Here is a 19,126-nt window from a genome sequence, read left to right as displayed (position 1 = left end):
ATAATATTAGATACTATCATACCTCCTTTATCTTTGCATATCCCTTTGCTGGGATTTTAAGAATTTCACAATCGTCTTCTGTCACCACCGAGAACATCTGTGTTCCCAATTCAATCTGAGGTATAACTTCCAGAGTTCCAAAGGTACTCCATTTGCTAAGCTGTAAAAATACCAGAGACAATTTAATGTTTCTTACCACTCACCAACATAAAAATGCCAGTGAAGGATTGGATTGTAGGTCAAGCTTTCATTCTATGAAAGAGGGGGTTCTAAACTGCCTTTGCATGGATGGCTCCTACTACTTCTGCTCAATGTCACTTCCCAAGGCAAGAGAACTGGTCATTCTTTTCACCGACATGAATAAAATAACATTAAAAATCTTCTGTTTTATTCAGTGATTTAAAGTGCCTATTACGCGCTTGGAATATAGCAGCTATTCAATACATAGTAGTTGAAAGAATGAAGAAATATTGTACACTTATATATATGATCTTCTGTTTGTTTTATTATCACATGTTGGTAGTATCCGGTATATACAAAAATGAATAAAATGTTAAACAGTATATAAACCATTAATATATATTTATGGATAATTGCTTAATTTAATATGTAAATGATAAATACTAGGCATGGAAAAATGTTACTACTAGAATACATGTCATGAGTTATTAGGTTATAATGATATTACATATAGTTACATAGAGAACCTATATTTATATTTACCCGGGAAAAGTGGAGGGCATGTGAAGGATAAGGAGCATATTTTTATGAGAGGCTGAGGAGCTTCTTAGGGAAAACATCATGTCAATATGCCTATCTAAGATGATATGGGAAAACTTCCATTTTTCTACTTCAAAACCATAGACTATTTTTCTTTTTAACTAAATGCATATCTGAGCTTGAATCTGCAAGTCCAAACACATAGAGGAAATTTTAAATGTCAAACAGTCACAGCTGAGGCCAAAGTGGGCCACAGTTCTATCAAACCAGAATAAGTTCCCAAAGAACTGAATTCTGAGGCTTGTTGTACATGTAGGAACAGGAGATGGGACTCAGAGCCATGAAAGGCGAGAGACTGGAATTGTGCCTCCTTGCCTAAAGTCTAGGAACTTGGAGGATTACCCCAGTTGTGAAGTGGGGACAGGAAGAACTACATCCAGTACTTTATGAAAGCCAGATAAAAGCTAGCTATCTAGCCATGAAACTGGACAGAATCGTTAGAAAATCAAGAACCTAGGTTTGCAACTTTAATGAGTACAGAGCATACACTTATGCACAATAGAAGACCCAAAGCTGAAAAATGAATTAAAAGCCTGGTACACAACTAGTAAAACTCCTAGGATCCAGGAAGGTATTATACAAACTTAGCCTTATGTATAAATTCAAAGAGAAAGGAACCCCCATGGCCGGGCGCGGTGGCTCAAGCCTGTAATCCCAGCACTTTGGGAGGCCGAGACGGGCGGATCACGAGGTCAGGAGATCGAGACCATCCTGGCTAACACGGTGAAACCCCGTCTCTACTAAAAATACAAAAAATTAGCCGGGCGAGGTGGCGGGCGCCTGTGGTCCCAGCTACTCGGGAGGCTGAGGCAGGAGAATGGCATGAACCCAGGAGGCGGAGCTTGCAGTGAGCTGAGATGGGGCCACTGCACTCCAGCCTGGGCGACAGAGCAAGACTCCGTCTCAAAAGAAAAAAAAAAAAAAAAAAAAAGAAAGGAACCCCCACAGAGAGCAACACTTGCTGATGACAAAATCATAATAAAAATAATTACAAGCCACACAAATAAGTAGACCCCTACAAAGGGAAGTCCATGAAGGAGAAAAAAGTTGAACAACCTAAAAGAAACTACAAACATTTAAAACTATGTAAACTATCAAAATCAGAACATGACATGATGGAAGCAAAAAGAGGTATTTTGGAAAAGAACAAAATAAAACTTCTGTAAATAATGGTCACAAAAATTTGTAGATTAAAGATAATTTTCAAAAGAATTCATTACCTGGATAATATATAAGAAAATAATCTGGAATAAAATATAGAAGAAATGGAAATAAGAAGAGGGTTGCAATAGCTATAGAAGATAGATGGAGACCATTTAGCATATACCTAATAGAAATTCTAGAAGAAACTGAAAAGAATGGGAAAACGGTGATGCATAAGTGATAATGGTTGAAAGTTTTCCAGAGCTGAGTGAATGAGTGAGTCATCCAAAGCAAGCAACACACAAAACTGAAAGATGAATTTGCTTTTGTATTCCTGCTCAGGATTTGGCATATTCTCCTAATCTTTCTCCTCTGCTAGATCTCCTAGTTACAATCACATTAGCTCTCAATAATCTCAAGCAGATATTGTCCACTTATATATTTTTCAATTTATCTATTGTTTTAGGGCATTGGTTGGAATTATCTAATAAGTCATTAAAAAAGCAAAAATATTCCATGACTTTGAATAATATTCTTAAGGATTTCTTTCTCAATTAATTAAAAAATATCATCAAAGTCCCTAATATTAATAATTAGGAAATTATAAAACTTCCAATGCCCCTTACACACCCACTTATTTTAGTCAAATTGTTTTTTTAAAGTATTAATACTTATAATTTTTTTATGATTTCAATATTTTATTTTATTTTTTATTATACTTTAAGTTCTAGGGTACATGTGAATAACGTGCAGATTTGTTACATAGGTATACCTGTGCCATGTTGGTGTGCTGCACCCATAAACACGTCAATTACATTAGGTATATCTCCTAATGCTATCCCTCCCCACTCCTCCAACCCCACAACAGGCCCCAGTGTGTGATGTTCCCCTTTCTGTGTCCAAGTGTTCTCATTGTTCAATTCCCACCTATGAGTGACAACATGTGGTGTTCAGTTTTCTGTTCTTGTGATAGTTTGCTGAGAATGATGGTTTTCAGCTGCATCCATGTCCCTGCAAAGGACATGAACTTATCATTTTTTAAGGCTGCATTGTATTCCATGGTGTATATGTGCCACATTTTCTTAATCCAGTCTGTCATTGATGGATATTTGGGTTGGTTCCAAGTCTTTGCTATTGTAAATAGTGCCAAAATAAACATACATGTGCATGTGTCTTTATAGCAGCATGATTTATAATCCTTTGGGTATATACCCAGTAATGGGATGGCTGGGTCAAATGGTATTTCTAGTTCTAGATCCTTGAGGAATCGCCACACAGACTTCCACAATGGTTGAACTACTTTACAGTCCCACCAACAGTGGGAAAGTGTTACGATTTCTCCACATCCTCTCCAGCACCTGTTGTTTCCTGACTTTTGAATGATTGCCATTCTAACTGGTGTGAGATGGTATCTCATTGTGGTTTTGATGTGCATTTCTCTGATGGCCAGTGATGATGAGCAATTTTTCATGTGTCTGTTGACTGCATAAATGTCTTCTTTTGAGAAGTGTCTGTTCATATCCTTTGCCCACTTTTTGATGGGGTTGTCTTTTTCTTGTAAATTTGTTTAAGTTCTTTGTAGATTCTGGATATTAGCCCTTTGTAAGATGAGTAGATTGCAAAAATTTTCTCCCATTTTGTAGACTGCCTGTTCACTCTGATGGTAGTTTCTGTTGCTGTGCAGAAGCTCTTCAGTTTAATTAGATCCCATTTGTCAATTTTGGCTTTTGTTGCCATTGCTTTTGGTGTTTAGTCATGACGCCCTTGCCCATGCCTATGACCTGAATGGTATTGCCTAGGTTTTCCTCTAGGGCTTTTATGGTTTTAGGTCTAACATTTAGTCTCTAATCCATCTTGAATTAATTTTCGTATAAGGTGTAAGGAAGGGATCCAGTTTCAGCTTACTACATATGGGCTACTCAGTTTTCCCAGCACCATCTATTAAATAGGGAATCCTTTCCCCATTTCTTGTTTTTGTCAGGGTTGTCAAAGATCAGATGGCTGTAGATGTGTGGTATTATTTCTGAGGGCTCTCTTCTGTTCCATTGGTCTATGTCTCTGTTTTGGTGCCAGTACCATGCTGTTTTGGTTACCGTAGCCTTGTAGCATATCCATGAGCATGGAATGTTCTTTCATTTGTTTTTGTCCTCTTATTTCACTGAGGAGTAGTTTGCAGTTCTCCTTGAAGAGGTCCTTCACATCCCTTGTAAGTTGTATTCCTAGGTATTTTATTCTCTTCGAAGCTATTGTGAATGGGATTTCACTCATGATTTGGCTCTCTGTTTGTCTGTTATTGGTATATAAGAATGCTTGTGATTTTTGCACATTGATTTTGTATCTTGAGATTTGCTGAAGTTGCTTATCAGCTTAAGCATATTTTGGGCTGAGATAATGGGGTTTTCTAAATATACATACAACCATGTCATCTATAAACAGGGACAATTTGACTTCCTCTTTTCCTAATTGAATATCCTTTATTTCTTTCTCTTGCCTGATTGCCCTAGCCAGAACTTCCAACACTATGTTGAATTGGAATGGTGAGAGAGGGCATCCCTCTCTTGTGCCAGTTTTCAAGGGGAATGCTTCCAGTTTTTGCCCATTAAGTATGATATTGGCTGTGGGTTTGTCATAAATAGCTCTTATTATTTTGAGATATGTTCCATCAATACCGAATTTATAGAGCATTTTTACCATGAAGGCTGTCGAATTTTGCCAAAGGTCTTTTCTGCATCTATTGAGATAATCATGTGGTTTTTGTCTTTGGTTCTGTTTATATGCTGGATTACGTTTATTGATTTGCGTATGTTGAACCAGCCTTGAATCCCAGGGATGAAGCCCATTTGATCATGATGGATAAGCTTTTTGATGTGCTGCTGGGTTCGGTTTGCCAATATTTTATTGAGAATTTTTGCATCAATGTTCATCAGGGATATTGGTCTAAAATTCTCTTATTGTTGTGTTTCTGCCAGGTTTTGGTATCAGGATGATGTTGGCCTCATAAAATGAGTTAGGGAGGATTCCCTCTTTTTCTATTGAATGGAATAATTTCAGAAGGTATGGTACCAGTTCCTATTTGTACCTCTGGAAGAATTTGGCTGTGAATTCGTCTGATCCTGGAGTTTTTTAGTTGGTAAGCTATTAATTATTGCCTCAATTTCAGAGCCTGTTATTGGTCTATTCAGGGATTCAACTTCTTCCTGTTTTAGTCTTGGGAGAGTGTATGTGTCTAGGAATTTACCCATTTCTTCTAAGTTTTCTAGTTTATTTGCGTAGAGATGTTTATAGTATTCTCTGATGGTAGTTTGTATTTTGTGGGGTCAGTGGTGATATCCCCTTTACAATTTTTTATTGCATCTATTTGATTCTTCCATCTTTTCTTTTTTGTTATTCTTGCTAGTGGTCTAGCAATTTTGTTGATCTTTTCAAAAAACCAACTCCTGGATTCAGTGATTTTTTGAAGGGTTTGTGTGTCTGTATCTCCTTCTGTTCTACTATGATTTTTGTTATTCCTTGCCTTCTGCTAGCTTTTGGATGTGTTTGCTGTTGCTTCTCTAGTTCCTTTAATTGTGATGTTAGGGTGTCACTTTTAGATCTTTCCTGCTTTCTCTTGTGGGCATTTAGTGCTATAAATTTCCCTCTACACACTGCTTTAAATGTGTCCCAGGGATTCTGGTATGTTGTATCTTTGTTCTCATTGTTTCAAAGAACATCTTTATTTCTGGCCTTCATTTCGTTATGTACCCAGTCATCATTCAGGAGCACGTTGTTCAGTTTCCATGTAGTTGAGTGGTTTTGATTGAGTTTCTTAATCCTGAGTTCTAATGTGATTGCACTGTGGTCTGAGAGACAGTTTGTTATAATTTCTGTTGTTTTACATTTGCTGAGGAGTGCTTTACTTCCAACTATGTGATCAATTTTGGAATAAGTGCGATGTGGTGCTGAGAAGAATGTATATTCTGTTGATTTGGGGTGGAGAATTCTGTAGATGTCTATTAGGTCCACTTGGTGTAGAGTTGAGTTCAATTCCCAACTGTCAACATTAGACAGATCAGTGTTAGAGTCTCCCATTATTATTGTATGGGAGTCTAAGTCTCTTTGTAAGTCTCTAAGGACTTGCTTTATGAATCTGGATGCTCCTGTATTGGGTGCATATACATTTAGAATAGTTAGCTTTTCTTGTTGAATTGATCCATTTACCATTAAGTAATGGCCTTCTTTGTCTCTTTTGATCTTTGTTGGTTTAAAGTCTGTTTTATTAGAGACTAGGATTGCAACCCCTGCCTTTTTTGTTTTCCATTTACTCGGTAGGTTTTCCTCCATCCCTTTATTTTGGGCCTATGTGTGCCTCTGCACGTGAGATGGGTCTCCTGAATACAGCAAACTGATAGGTCTTGACTCTTTATCCAATTTGCCAGTCTGTGGCTTTTAATTGGAGCATTTAGCCCATTTACATTTACATTTAAGGTTAATATTGTTATGTGTGAATATGATCCTGTCATTATGAGGTTAGCTGGTTATTTTGCTGGTTAGTCGATGCAGTTACTTCCTAGCATTGATGGTCTTTACATTTTGGAATGTTTTTGCAGTGGCTGGTACTGGTTGTTCCTTTCCATGTTTAGCGATTCCTTCAGCAGCTCTTGTAGGGAAGGCCTGGTGGTGACAAAATCTCTCAACTTTTGCTTGTCTGTAAATTATTTTATTTCTCCTTCACTTATGAAACTTAGTTTGGCTGGATATAAAATTCTGGGTTGAAAATTCTTTTCTTTAAAAATGTTGAATATTGGCCTCCACTCTCTTCTGGTTTGTAGAGTTTCTGCTGAGAGATTCACTGTTAGTCTGATGGGCTTCCCTTTGTGGGCAACCGGACCTTTCTCTCTGGCTACCCATAACATTTTTTCCTTCATTTCAGCTTTGGTGAATCTGACCATTATGCGTCTTGGAGTTGCTCTTCTCAAGGAGTATCTTTGTGGCATTCTCTGTATTTCCTGAATTTGAATGTTGGCCTGCCTTGCTAGGTTGGGGAAGTTCTCCTGGATAATATCCTGAAGAGTGTTTTCCAACTTGGTTCCATTCTCCCCGTCACTTTCAGGCACACCAATCAGATGTAGATTTGCTCTTTTCATATAGCCCCATATTTCTTGGAGGCTTTGTTCATTTCTTTTTACTGTTTGTTCTCTAAGCTTCTCTTCTTGCTTCATTTCATTCATTGGATCTTCAATCACTGATACCCTTTCTTCCAGTTGATTGAGTCACTTACTGAAGCTTGTGCATTTCTCACATTGTTCTCGTGTCATGGTTTTAATCTCTATCAGCTCATTATAAGGATTTCTCTACATTGGTTATTCTAGTTAGCCATTCGTCAAATCTTTTTTCAAGGTTTTTATCTTCTTTGTGTTGGGTTCGTACTTCCTCCTCTAGCTTGGAAAAGTTTGATTGTCTGAAGCCTTCTTCTCTCGACTCATCATAGTCATTCTCCATCCAGCTTTGTTCCTTTGCTGGCAAGGATTTGCGTTCCTTTGGAGGGGGAGAGGCACTCTGATTTTTAGAATTTCCAAATTTTTGCACTGCTTTTTCCCCATCTTTGTGATTTTATCTACCTTTGGTCTTTGATGATGGTGATGTACAGATGGGGTTTTGGTGTGGATGTCCTTTCTGTTTGTTAGTTTTCCTTCTAACAGTCAGGACCCTCAGCTGCAGGTCTGTTGGAATTTGCTTGAGGTCCACTCCAGACCCTGTTTGCCTGGGTATCAGCAGTGGGGGCTGCAGAAGAGTGAATATTGCTGAACAGCAAATGTTGCTGTCTGATCGTTCCTCTGGAAGCTTCATTTCAGAGGTGCACCCAGCCATGTGAGGTGTGTGGTATCAGTCTGCCCCTAGTAGGGGCTGTCTCCCAGTTAGGCTACTCGGGAGTCAGGGACCAACTTGAGCAGGCAGTCTGTCCGTTCTCAGATCTCAAACTCCTCACTGGGAGAATCACTACTTTCTTCAAAGATTAAATTTTAAAATTTCAAATATTAAAAGAATTAATATTTATAATTTTCAATTTTGTTCTGTAAATATGGTTATCTTAAAGTGCTCAGGAAAAAATAACTTTCAACCTAGAATTCTTTATTTACTTGAAATAGCAATTTAGAGTAAGAATAAAGAAACAAGATAATAATTTTAGACATTATATGAAACAAATGACTACAAGACGAATTTCAGCTAGAACAATACTGAATCCAAAATGGAGGGCAAATAATTAGCTAAAAACATTGGTAAATGTAAATAGCATTATTGATATATAATAGTTTTAAAATGACTAATATGGTATGCTTTTAAAATAAGAGAGATTTAAACTGCTTTCAAATACTAACTCAGAAGAGACAAGCAGAAAGTTAGTATTAAAATATTTGAGAATCTTTATATTCTTGGGCTAGGAAAGAAAACTTATTGTATAGGTTTCCTTCAAATTACAAATTGAATTATATACAAGTTTAAAAAAGTACAATGACAAAAAAATAAAGTGATGAAGTGTGGGATATTTCCTATAACAATGGCAAATATAAAGAATAATATCTCAAATATCTAATATACATCTATAATTTGACTTAAAGAAGAGAAAATAACCAAAACAAAGTTATTGAAAAATAGCAACAATATTTTTAGAAGAAAAACTATTTTCCAGAAGAGATGAACCAAATGACTCACACACAAAAGAAACCTGCTCAATCTCAGTAGGAGACAGAAAATTGTAATTAATGTCATAATGCCACATGGTTTTTATCCACCAGATTGAAAAAATTAAAGTTCTCTAACCTATGGGTTTAGGAAGGTAACTTTCATTTATAACTCTGAAAACTGTAAAAACCTTTAAAAATGAGAAATTATCTGGCAATATCTATTACAATAAACCAAAAAATGTATGCAATGTCTTACCCAGAAACCCATCTCCTAAGAATCTACCTTGTAGAAATAAATACATTTTAAGGAATTCAACCAAGTCTAAGTTTTAATATACTGGTAAAAATTAGTTACGTCTATATATCTTAGCCTGGAAGAATTCTGATGAAAAAAACAAATAATAGATAGTATATTAAAAATCGTTTTTACAAAATGAACAGTTACAAAAACAGTAATCCATATGTGTATGTAATTGTTTAAATGCCAGCATCAATTCAGAGGAAGATGTGCAAGTGTACCTGTCAGGCTGATATTATTCGTATGTCCAGGGGATAGTGATGGAGCTGAAATGGCAGAATATTTATTAAAATTTCCTCCAACTTCCTTGTATTTGTTTCAGTGGCCATAAAAACTATGTAGTACATTTGTAAATTTTAGACACTTATTAAAGAAATTTAAAATGTGACTTTGAAACGGAATGCTGAGCTATCTTCCATACATGTGTTGTTTTGATATCTTTAAAAATATACATAAAATATCTAAATGATATACAACAGATGATTATAGTTGTTATATCTGAAAACTGCAGATAATAATCATGGTCTACTTTAATTCTGTATTTCTGAATTTTTAATAAATATAGCATTTTTTAAATCAGACAACACTGTAAAGCTATTTACTTTATAGCTCAGTCTCTCTCAACTTTTTTGAAAATATCATTTTTTAAGGCTACATAGATAATCCTATTCTGATGGGGATAGTTGGCCGAGTTGCACAGAAGGAACAGTTTCTTGTACTTGTAAATGCTCGTGTTATTTTACTGAAAAATAAATTGATAATTTTATTGAGAAATTGTGTATTCTCATGATTTTTTTTTAACTTCTATAATAACACATAACCTGTACAATCTTCCTCTGAATAAGAATTGGTAAATTTATTAATTTTTCTTTTGAATAAAGTCATAATGTTGAGATTTGTTCTAAACTGCATTTTATAAAAATAAAATTTCCTGAAAAACAGAAGTATTTCATACGTATAATTCTTGTTCTTATTTTTTTCCATTGCTTTTAGCTTCCAGGCATTTACACATTAAATAAGATCTGTAAGTAAAATTAGAGCTATTATTTTTAAACCAAGGAAAGGTCTTGCTCTAAACTTTGCATAACATGTTTTTTCTTTCCTAAGGGGCTGAAGAAACAGATAAAAAAAAAAAAACCCACAAAGATCAGGCATTCATAATCTAGTTGATAAATGAACTTCTTCTTGAACTTCTAATATATTATCCCACAGTTTGTGATTATTTGTACATCAATTTTTCTTGAATGAGTTTCTATAGCTTTAATTATATTCTCCAAGTTGTCTAAGTCTCCAAAGAAGAGTAATAAGCACTGCTCCAGATTGAAAAAAATTATTTTTCTCCAAAGATTTAGAGTCTAATGGCCTTTATAAAAAGTGCATTCTCCAAACCAAAGAATGATAAGAATAGAAAGACATTGCATTTTATAATGTTTCACATACTTAGGGAGAATGTGGGCCATAATAGGACTATATATTGATATTTGGAAGGTAAAGTAGGAACTAACTGGATGTGAGGACAACCTGATTGGGACCTCATGCATTCTATTGGCTGAGGGATGGATTTGTATGCTTAAAAAGAAATTTTCTGAATAAATTTATTCCAAACCTGTATGCTGAATCAAAGAGGAATACTTTTTCAATTATAGAAAAAAAAATTTAGGATAATATGAATATGCACTTTCTAAGTAAAACTTACAAATCAAATGTTTGCAAATGGAGCCAATACATTTCTCTTTAAAAGTTGGCTAATCATGGCTTCCTATTATGTCCCTCATACATATATTTATACATATATATATTATTTTTCAATCCTTGCCTTTCTGAAAAGTGGAAAAGGTAATATAAAGCATTTCCTCTTTATCTGTGGTTTCACTACACAGATATAGTTATATATTTACAAATTAGTTACATATTATATATTTATAAATGTGTATTTATACATTATATAGTGTATATAAATATGTTTATATATAAATATATATAAAATATATATAAAATGTAAGCATATTTACTTATATATTTTGAGGTAATAATTTTTAGTGCATATACATTTCATACTCATTATGAAATATCTTTATTTTTAATGATGCTCTTGCAATAAAATCTACTTTGCCTACTATAGTACAGTTACTTTGGCCTTCTTTTGGTTAGTATAATCTGTTTTATCTGTTATTTTACTTTGCGACTTTCTGTATCCTTCCAATAAGGTCGGTAATCATACAGGGTATTGCTTTATGCAATATGACAATCTTTGTTTTTTAATGAAAGTATTTAGTTTGTTTACATTTAATGTACATTTGCTTTTAAATCTGTCATCTCAATATTTGCTATTTTTCTATTTTTTGTGTCATTTCTTACTTATTGCTAAATTTTGAACTAATCAAATATTTTTTCTATATTTTATGTTCTCTTTTAACTTATATATTCTTTTATTATCATTTTGTTGATTAGTCTAGTTATTACTAATGCATCCTTATCTTATTAAAGTGTACCCTAAATAACAGTGTCCCCCATTATGCATGGAAGATACATTCCAGACAGTTATTGCATACAAAAATTGCAGATAATACCAAATCCTATGTGTTTTTTTCTTTACATATGTGTATATGATAAAGTTTACTTTAGAAATTAGGCACGATAAGATATTAACAAAAACAACTATTAATTAAATAGAAAAATTATAAATTTAGAAAAAAAATTAACATAATAATTGAATTTTCAGAGCAAAGTTGATCTTGGGATACTGAAACTGGAAAGTGAAACCACAGAGAAGAAGGAAGTGCTATATTACCTTTTCCACTTTTCAGAAAGACAAGGATTGAAAAAATTCTTTTACACTATTCTCTTACTGTTATTGCTACTTCTGATGTATTTTATTTCTATATACGTGTAGAAACTTCACAAGGAATAATATTGATTTATACAGTCAGCTAATATTTAGATTGATCCACATATTCACCAAGAAGTTTCTTTGTTCTTCAGTTCTTTCTACATTTCTGTACTTCAATTTTGGATAACTTTGTTTTTGCCAAAGTTTGTCCCCTTGCCATTCCTTTTACTGTAACTTTGCTTGCAATGACATCTCTGTTTACTGTTTGTCTGAATACAACGTTATCTTGCCTACATTTAAAAAGATGGTTTTACTGGTTATAAAAGTCTAGGTTGGAAGGTATTTTTTTCCTGAATGCTTTCAAAATATATGTTATTGTTCTCTGGCATTCATTATTTGTTAAGAGTTCATTAAAACTTACCTTGGAGTGTGTTTCTTTTTTTTCTACTATGACTTTAAACTATATTTGGTTTACATTAGTCTAGTTGTGGTTGTCTCACTTGTAATTCATACAGCAACTTAAATCTGTTATTAGATGTCTTTCCATAGTTAGAAAAAAATTTCAAACAGTATTGCTTCAGGCAGGACTAAATATTGTTTCTACTCTATTTCTTATGTATCCTTTTGTTGGGCTTTTAATTGAATACTTATCAGAATTTTTCATTTCTCATATCTAACTTATATTCTTTTCTATCATTCATCTTTTTTCTTCTTCATAGTTATGATATGTTCTATTAATCAATTTTCCATTTCAGTAACTCTCTTCTGCAGTGTCTAATCTGCTAATAACTACATTTATTGAGTTATTAATTTCATTTCATATTTTTGTTATGAAGCTTCCATTTTTTAATTTATTGCTCACAATTCTAGTTTATTTCATTGTCAGATATGATTTTGAAAATATTATTATTGTTATCATGAACTAATAACTCCAATATCTAAATTACCTGTGTGTGTGTTTCTACTGATTTTTTTATTGTTTGTTAAAAATGTTTTCTTGTATTTTGACATTCCTGGTAACTTTTTAGTCAATGTTGGACATTGTGTATGACAACACATGGTTGTTCTAGATATGTCGTCTTTCTCTGAGGTGCTTTATTTTCCTCACAGTCAATTAGTATAGGGCAGACTAAATGGCCCCAATCAATAATTGAGGTCTTTTGAGACTGGTTTTCAGTCTTTAGGACAGTGTTTTGGTTCTGGGTTTCAACTGATAGACTGATAAATTTTTCAGAACCTCTTATACTTGACAGACCCAGGACTCCTAATTTCTGTCTATAAAATACATGAGACTGATGAAAGTTCTACTTCTTAAATTTGTAGGTACATATTACTCAATTTCTGTGATGGCTCATTTTATGTTTCAATTTGACTGGATCATGGGGTGTCCAGATATTTGGTCAAACATATTTCCGGGTGTTTCTCTGGAGATGTCTTTGGATGAGTTCTGATTTAAATTGGTAAAGATTAACATTTAGATACTAGACTGAGTAAATCAGATTGCCCTCCATAATGTGGGTGGGTCTTATCCAAAAAATTAAAGGCCTGTATAGAATAAAAGGCTGATCTTCCCCTAAATAAGACAGAATTATCCTGCTTGACAACTTGAGAACAGGGACATTAGCTCTTTTTGACTCTATAGCAGTTTTCAGCCATTATACTGAAACTTGGACATCACCTCTGCAGATTTTGGACTTGCCAACCTCCATAATTACATGAGCTAATTCCTTATAATACATCTATACATATAAATATACATATGTGTATACATATAAATGACTCATCATGATTCAGCATTTTCATAAATGTAAGAAGGAATTATTGAATAGTTAATTCAACCAGATGTGTATTTCCAAAAAAAATTAATATTATTCAAGCTCCCTTTTCTCTGGTTCCCTTTTCTCAGTATCCTGACCCCTCAAGGCCTGACTGCCTGGGTAGACTAAACTCAGATTCATGGTGCTCTGGCATTCTAAGGTTCCTGTAAGTTCTATTCACAATTTTCTGCTCATTTGTTCATCCTTATGATCTCTGCAAGTTGTTGGATGTCTCTAAGGAAAAGCAGCAGGAAATGTCTGACTCAGAATAACATATTTCCCTTCTTTCTTGAATTATAGCCATTCTAATCTTGGTTCCCTTGATTGCTCTCCAAAACCTTCAAACTGTTATTAATTTGGTGTTATTCAGCTTTTTTAGTTGTTCTCAGCAAGGGGATCGGTCTGATGCAAGCTACTTCACCATGGTATAAAGCAGACTGACATTCGGTAGATTGAAGCAACTGAGCTTCTTTTAAACAAGATCTACTTCCGTTTCTCCATTTCTGTTGTTTGGACTCTTTTTTTTTCTCGCTTGCCCTTATCAACCCATTATGAAGTGAGTAACAAAATTATTCAGAACAAGAAATCAGACCATGACATCCAAGTCTTTTCTTATAAAGGTGGAAATTCTGGTAAAGTAAACCAAAAATTTTTACATAAATTACTGCTTGAATAGGAAACAATGTTCTGAAGAGCCTGATTCTCATTTTGATATTTTCTCCTTAAAAAAAAATAAAACCTGAAAGAAGGATCAAGATTACAGCATCTTAATAGAAGGAAGGCATTAGTAACATCCTAGGAAAAAGAATTTCTACATATAGATATGTAGACATTAATTGTAGGTGATAAGTAAGCCAACTAATATCAATGTATTAGTAACAGACTTTCCAATGCCTATATTATTTACACATATTAGATAGCAATGAGAGTAATGTATTTACCATTGATTCCTGCTTTGTAGGTTTTATTTGTCATATGTGTGTGTCATTTTTAAAATTTATTTGTCAATTAAATTATTTCAAAATTTTTAAAAGAGACACACACTTACTACTTTATAAAAATATGAGAGTACAAGAAAAGGAGTGAATCAGCAAAGAATAACAATATTCATGGTAAAGTAACTGGAGAACTTATAGAAAACAAGTTACTGGAATGAGTGTCACATTACTTACAACATAAAGTCTCCTGAACAGCCCAGACTGCATCCTATTAGTCCATGAGCACAGCTTGGATGATAACCATGAACTGAACCTCAAGTGGATCTCATATACTCCCATTTGCATTGGTTTGTTGTTATTTTGAATTTGTTTCAGAGAAACAAAATCTTCAGCATTGACTGGAACAACAGTCTCCCTTTTCTGTTCAGGTAGATTTGGGCTTCTTCTTACTTTATTCTAAAGAGGCACAATCTTTCTTTTTCCTATGTGCCCAGTTAGTTATTAACTAAACTCCAACAGAGTCACCCACCATGATTCAGTACTTTCATGAATGTAAGTAGGAATTATTGAATACTTAATTCAACCAGATACATATTTTAAAAATTAAACCAATTAATAATAAAACAATTTGAGCTGTATTTCCTAATTTTCTAAACATTATTGGTTCTCAGTATTGCTGACTAGTTATATATGAGGAAACTGATTTTTAGTACTACTGTTATTTGACATTTTAAAATTTTCCTATTATTAGGGGAAATTGATCTGTCTGATATATGAGTAACATCATTCAGTCACTAGAAAGAATTATTTCAGCATACCATTTAGTAGAATTGTCCCTCCATACTTGGATGTTGCACTGTACAAAATATAACTATAAGCATATTAACAATTTTTGGAAGAGCAAGCACTAAGAGCTAAAAATATTCCTGTGTTATAATGTGAAATTTAGTGTTAATTAAAGAAGTTGTTAGTGTCTAATTTAAATAATCATAAATTTTTTAAAGTTAGCACATAAGGTTTATTAAAAAATTAATGGAGTGCACATTTAAATACATACTTTATATGTGTTCATACACAAGTGCTCACCACATGTTCACTAGCTATTGCAGCTATAAAACCCTTTGGCTTAATGGATTACCATCATTCATTTGTTATGTGCTTTATCCATGTATAAATTGACTGCTCTGATATGATCTGAATTTTATATAAAAGAGGATACATTTTGGGAACTTAATATCACAGACTTTTTCTTATAATAATAAACTAGAAACATTGCTCCTGTCTTATTCAAAAGAAAACATTTCTCCCACGTAACAGTAAATTCAATTGCTCATATTTTCATTTACTCTGAATTTAATATAGTCTTATAAAGAAGATTCAGTTGAGTAAGCTGAGATATAAATTGAAATAACTGTGTCAACCTAACTTCAATGTGAAAATAATTTAAAATTTTTCAATGTGACATTTATTTATTTATTGATACATATTAGATGTACATATTTTTCAGATACATGTGATGATTTCATACATTTATATGATCAAATCAGAGTAATTGGGATATCCATCAGTTTAAATATTTATTTTTTGTCTAGAATCATTCTAATTATTCCCTGCTAACTATTTTGAAATGTGCAATCTCTTAATGTTAACTATAATCTTCTTACTGATCAAACACCAGGTCTTATTTCTTCTAAGTGTGTATTTGTACCCATTAATCAACCTCTCTTCACCACACATCACCTCCACCCTTCTTGGCCTCTGGTAACCACCAGCCTACATTTTATCTTTGTGAGATTCACTCTTTCAGCTCCCACATGTGAATAAGAACATGTGATACTTGTGTTTCTGTTCTTGGATTACTTTACGTTACACAATCACCTCCATTTCCAACCATAATGTTGTAGTTGACACGATTTCATTTTTTTATGGCTGATTAACATTCCATTGTGTATATGTACCACATTTTCTTTATTCATTCATCCATTGATGCACACTTAGGTTGCGTTTATATTTTGGCTACTGTGAATAGTAGCCAAGATGCAATAAGCATAGGAGTATAGACATTTCTTTGATGTATTAATATATTTTGTAATTTTCATCATATTGTTCTTTTTGATTTGTTGATCATTACACATTCCAGGTATTAATCCTTTGCCATTTCTGTATGTTACAAATATCTTCACCCAGTGTGTGCCTTGACTTTTCATTTACTTGGAATATCTCTGGATGAACAAATGGCTGCTGATTTTAAACAAGTATCAAACATAGTTTCTTTTCCTTCTATAAGTCTCTTATTTAAAAGGTGTTTTTCTGTTATACCATGAAGAAAAGAGCACCTATTATATTCGAATTCTTTCCTTTTGCCATTAGGCTTGTGATACCAAATTAAGTTTTATGAACGGTGTAAAATAGGCATGCAGTTTTATCTTTTCTGTCTACGTAAATAACCAACTGCCCTTACTCAAATGAATGAAGCCACATTCCTCACTGCTCTTCACCTCATTGTTTTACATCAAGAGTTCTTTTGTGGTCGGGCATGGTGGCTCACACCTATAATCCCAGCACTTTGGGAGGCCAAGGCGGGTGGATCATCTGAGGCAAGAACAGCCTGACCAACATGGAGAAACCCTGTCTCTACTAAAAATACAAATTAGCTGGTATGGTGGTGCATGCCTGAAATCCCAGCTACTCAGGAGGCTGAGGCAGGAGAATGACTTGAACTCGGGAGGTGGAGGTTGCAGTGAGCTGAGATTGTGTCATTGCACTCCAAATTGGGTAACAAGAGGGAAACTCCATCTCAAAAAAAAAAAAAAAAAAAAAAAAAAAGAGTTTTTTGTATGTGGACCTCATTTTTGGAATTGCTTAGATGTCAGTCTGCTCACCTGTCAGTCGCTAGTGCCCTATATTAATTATTGTAGCTTTATGTTATGTTTTCACACCTAATAGGAAAAGTTCCTCTTCCCAAAGTATCTTCTTTAGGAAAATCTAGTGGATTTTTAGCCTTTTACTCTTTGGTATAGTTTTTAAAATTACCTTTTCAAGTTCCACAAGGAGTCTGTTTGGATTTTTTTTTTTTTCACTGTAATTGCATGAAGCTTAAATAATTAGGGAACACTGATTTTTATGATATTGAATGTTTCTGTCCATGAATGTAATTTACCTAAATTTAAGCCTTCTGTAATATCTTTCAAAGAAAATGTATAATGTTATTCCAAAAGTATTGGCATACGGTTTACTGTATTTTTCTTAAGTGCTCAATCTTTTCTATAGCTATTTAAATAGACTCTTTTAATTATTGATATTATCCAACTGATTATTACCTATGTTTCTGTGAATTTTTTGTTTTATTGCCAAATCAACGTGTTTACAAGTGTGTTTTCTAATATTTTACACATTTCCTCAGTTGTTTCCATTTAGAGAGGTTATTGGTAAACTTTTATTGTTTTAGACAATATAGTACATATTTTCAATTTTGCAGACCATATAGTTTCTGTCACAATTACTCTACTCTGTAGTTTTAGCAGAAAGCAGTCATAAATGATGTATAATAAACGGGGGTGGCTGTGTTCCATAAAAACTTTATTAAGAAAAAGAGACTGTAGCCTAAATTTAGCTCAAAGATGAGAACTGCAACCCTTGAATCTAGAGCTTCATTCATTTGATCCAGTCTCCAGATTATTCCTTTTATTTACTTTAATTTTTAAAAAGCATAAAATTATTATGTCATTATCTTGTGTGAAAAATACCTTTTAACACTTATCATAAAATAACAGTGATATTTTATGTAATATATGGTATAAAGGAGTACACTAAGGTTTCATATTTACGAAGTGTAAAGTACCTTAAAAATTATAGTATTAGATTTTTAAAATGTGATTAATTTCCTCTTGTTGTATTGTCTCTGTTTCCTGCTAATGTGTTACACTTAATTTTCTTTGGCCTTTGAAATTCCATTTCCAGGATTGTTATATTTATATGTTGAGTATGAGTAAAATATATTATCCATTAAGCTCTTTTAGGAGTAAAGTACAAAAGGTAAGGAATTTTGTTTGCCTTGGTAAAATTTCATGGTCCTGCTCTAAATAATTTTTCGTTTATTGCTCTACTAATAATAGAAGAATAACAGATCTTTGTTTGTTGGATGACACATTACTCTAAGTGAATATCATATAAATGCTTTAAAAAAATTACTACTTACCTAAGTTTACTGAAAACAATTTTGCTTGTGATTGTGTGTATTTATTTCTGTGTTGGCTGAGTAACATCTTAGTCACCTCACACAGACTGGCAAACTGGATAAAGAGTCAGGAACCATCAGTTTACTGTATTCAGGAGACTCATCTCACATGCAGAGACATACATAGACGCAAAATAAAGGGATGGAGGAAGATCTACCAAGCAAATGGAGAACAAAAAAAAAAAGCAGGGGTTAAAATACTAGTCTCTGATAAAACAGACTTTAAACCATCAAAGATCAAAAGAGACAAAGAAGGCCATTACATAATGGTAAAGGGATCAATTCAACAAGAAAAGCTAACTATTCTAAATGTATATGCACCCAATACAGGAGCACCCAGATTCATAAAGCAAGTCCTTAGAGACTTACAAAGAGACTTAGACTCCCATACAATAATAATGAGAGACTTCAAAACCCCACT

The 19,126-nt window shown here is 33.5% G+C and overlaps 1 protein-coding gene across 2 annotated transcripts in view; it reads right to left on the bottom strand.

Annotated features, from left to right (window-relative positions):
• CNBD1 (cyclic nucleotide binding domain containing 1) overlaps positions 1–19,126 on the bottom strand; it is a 581,166-nt gene that overhangs the window by 162,828 nt on the left and 399,212 nt on the right. For both annotated transcript variants that reach the window (XM_030937987.1, XM_030937986.1), the window contains exon 7: positions 23–160. In XM_030937987.1, coding sequence (XP_030793847.1) covers positions 23–160 — 138 coding nt within the window. The remainder of the gene's footprint in view (positions 1–22; positions 161–19,126) is intronic.

This window comes from Rhinopithecus roxellana, chromosome 9 (assembly GCF_007565055.1).
Source record: "Rhinopithecus roxellana isolate Shanxi Qingling chromosome 9, ASM756505v1, whole genome shotgun sequence".
NCBI lineage: Eukaryota > Metazoa > Chordata > Mammalia > Primates > Cercopithecidae > Rhinopithecus > Rhinopithecus roxellana.
Note: the sequence above shows the minus strand (reverse complement) of the source record. Positions and strands in the feature narration are given on the sequence as shown.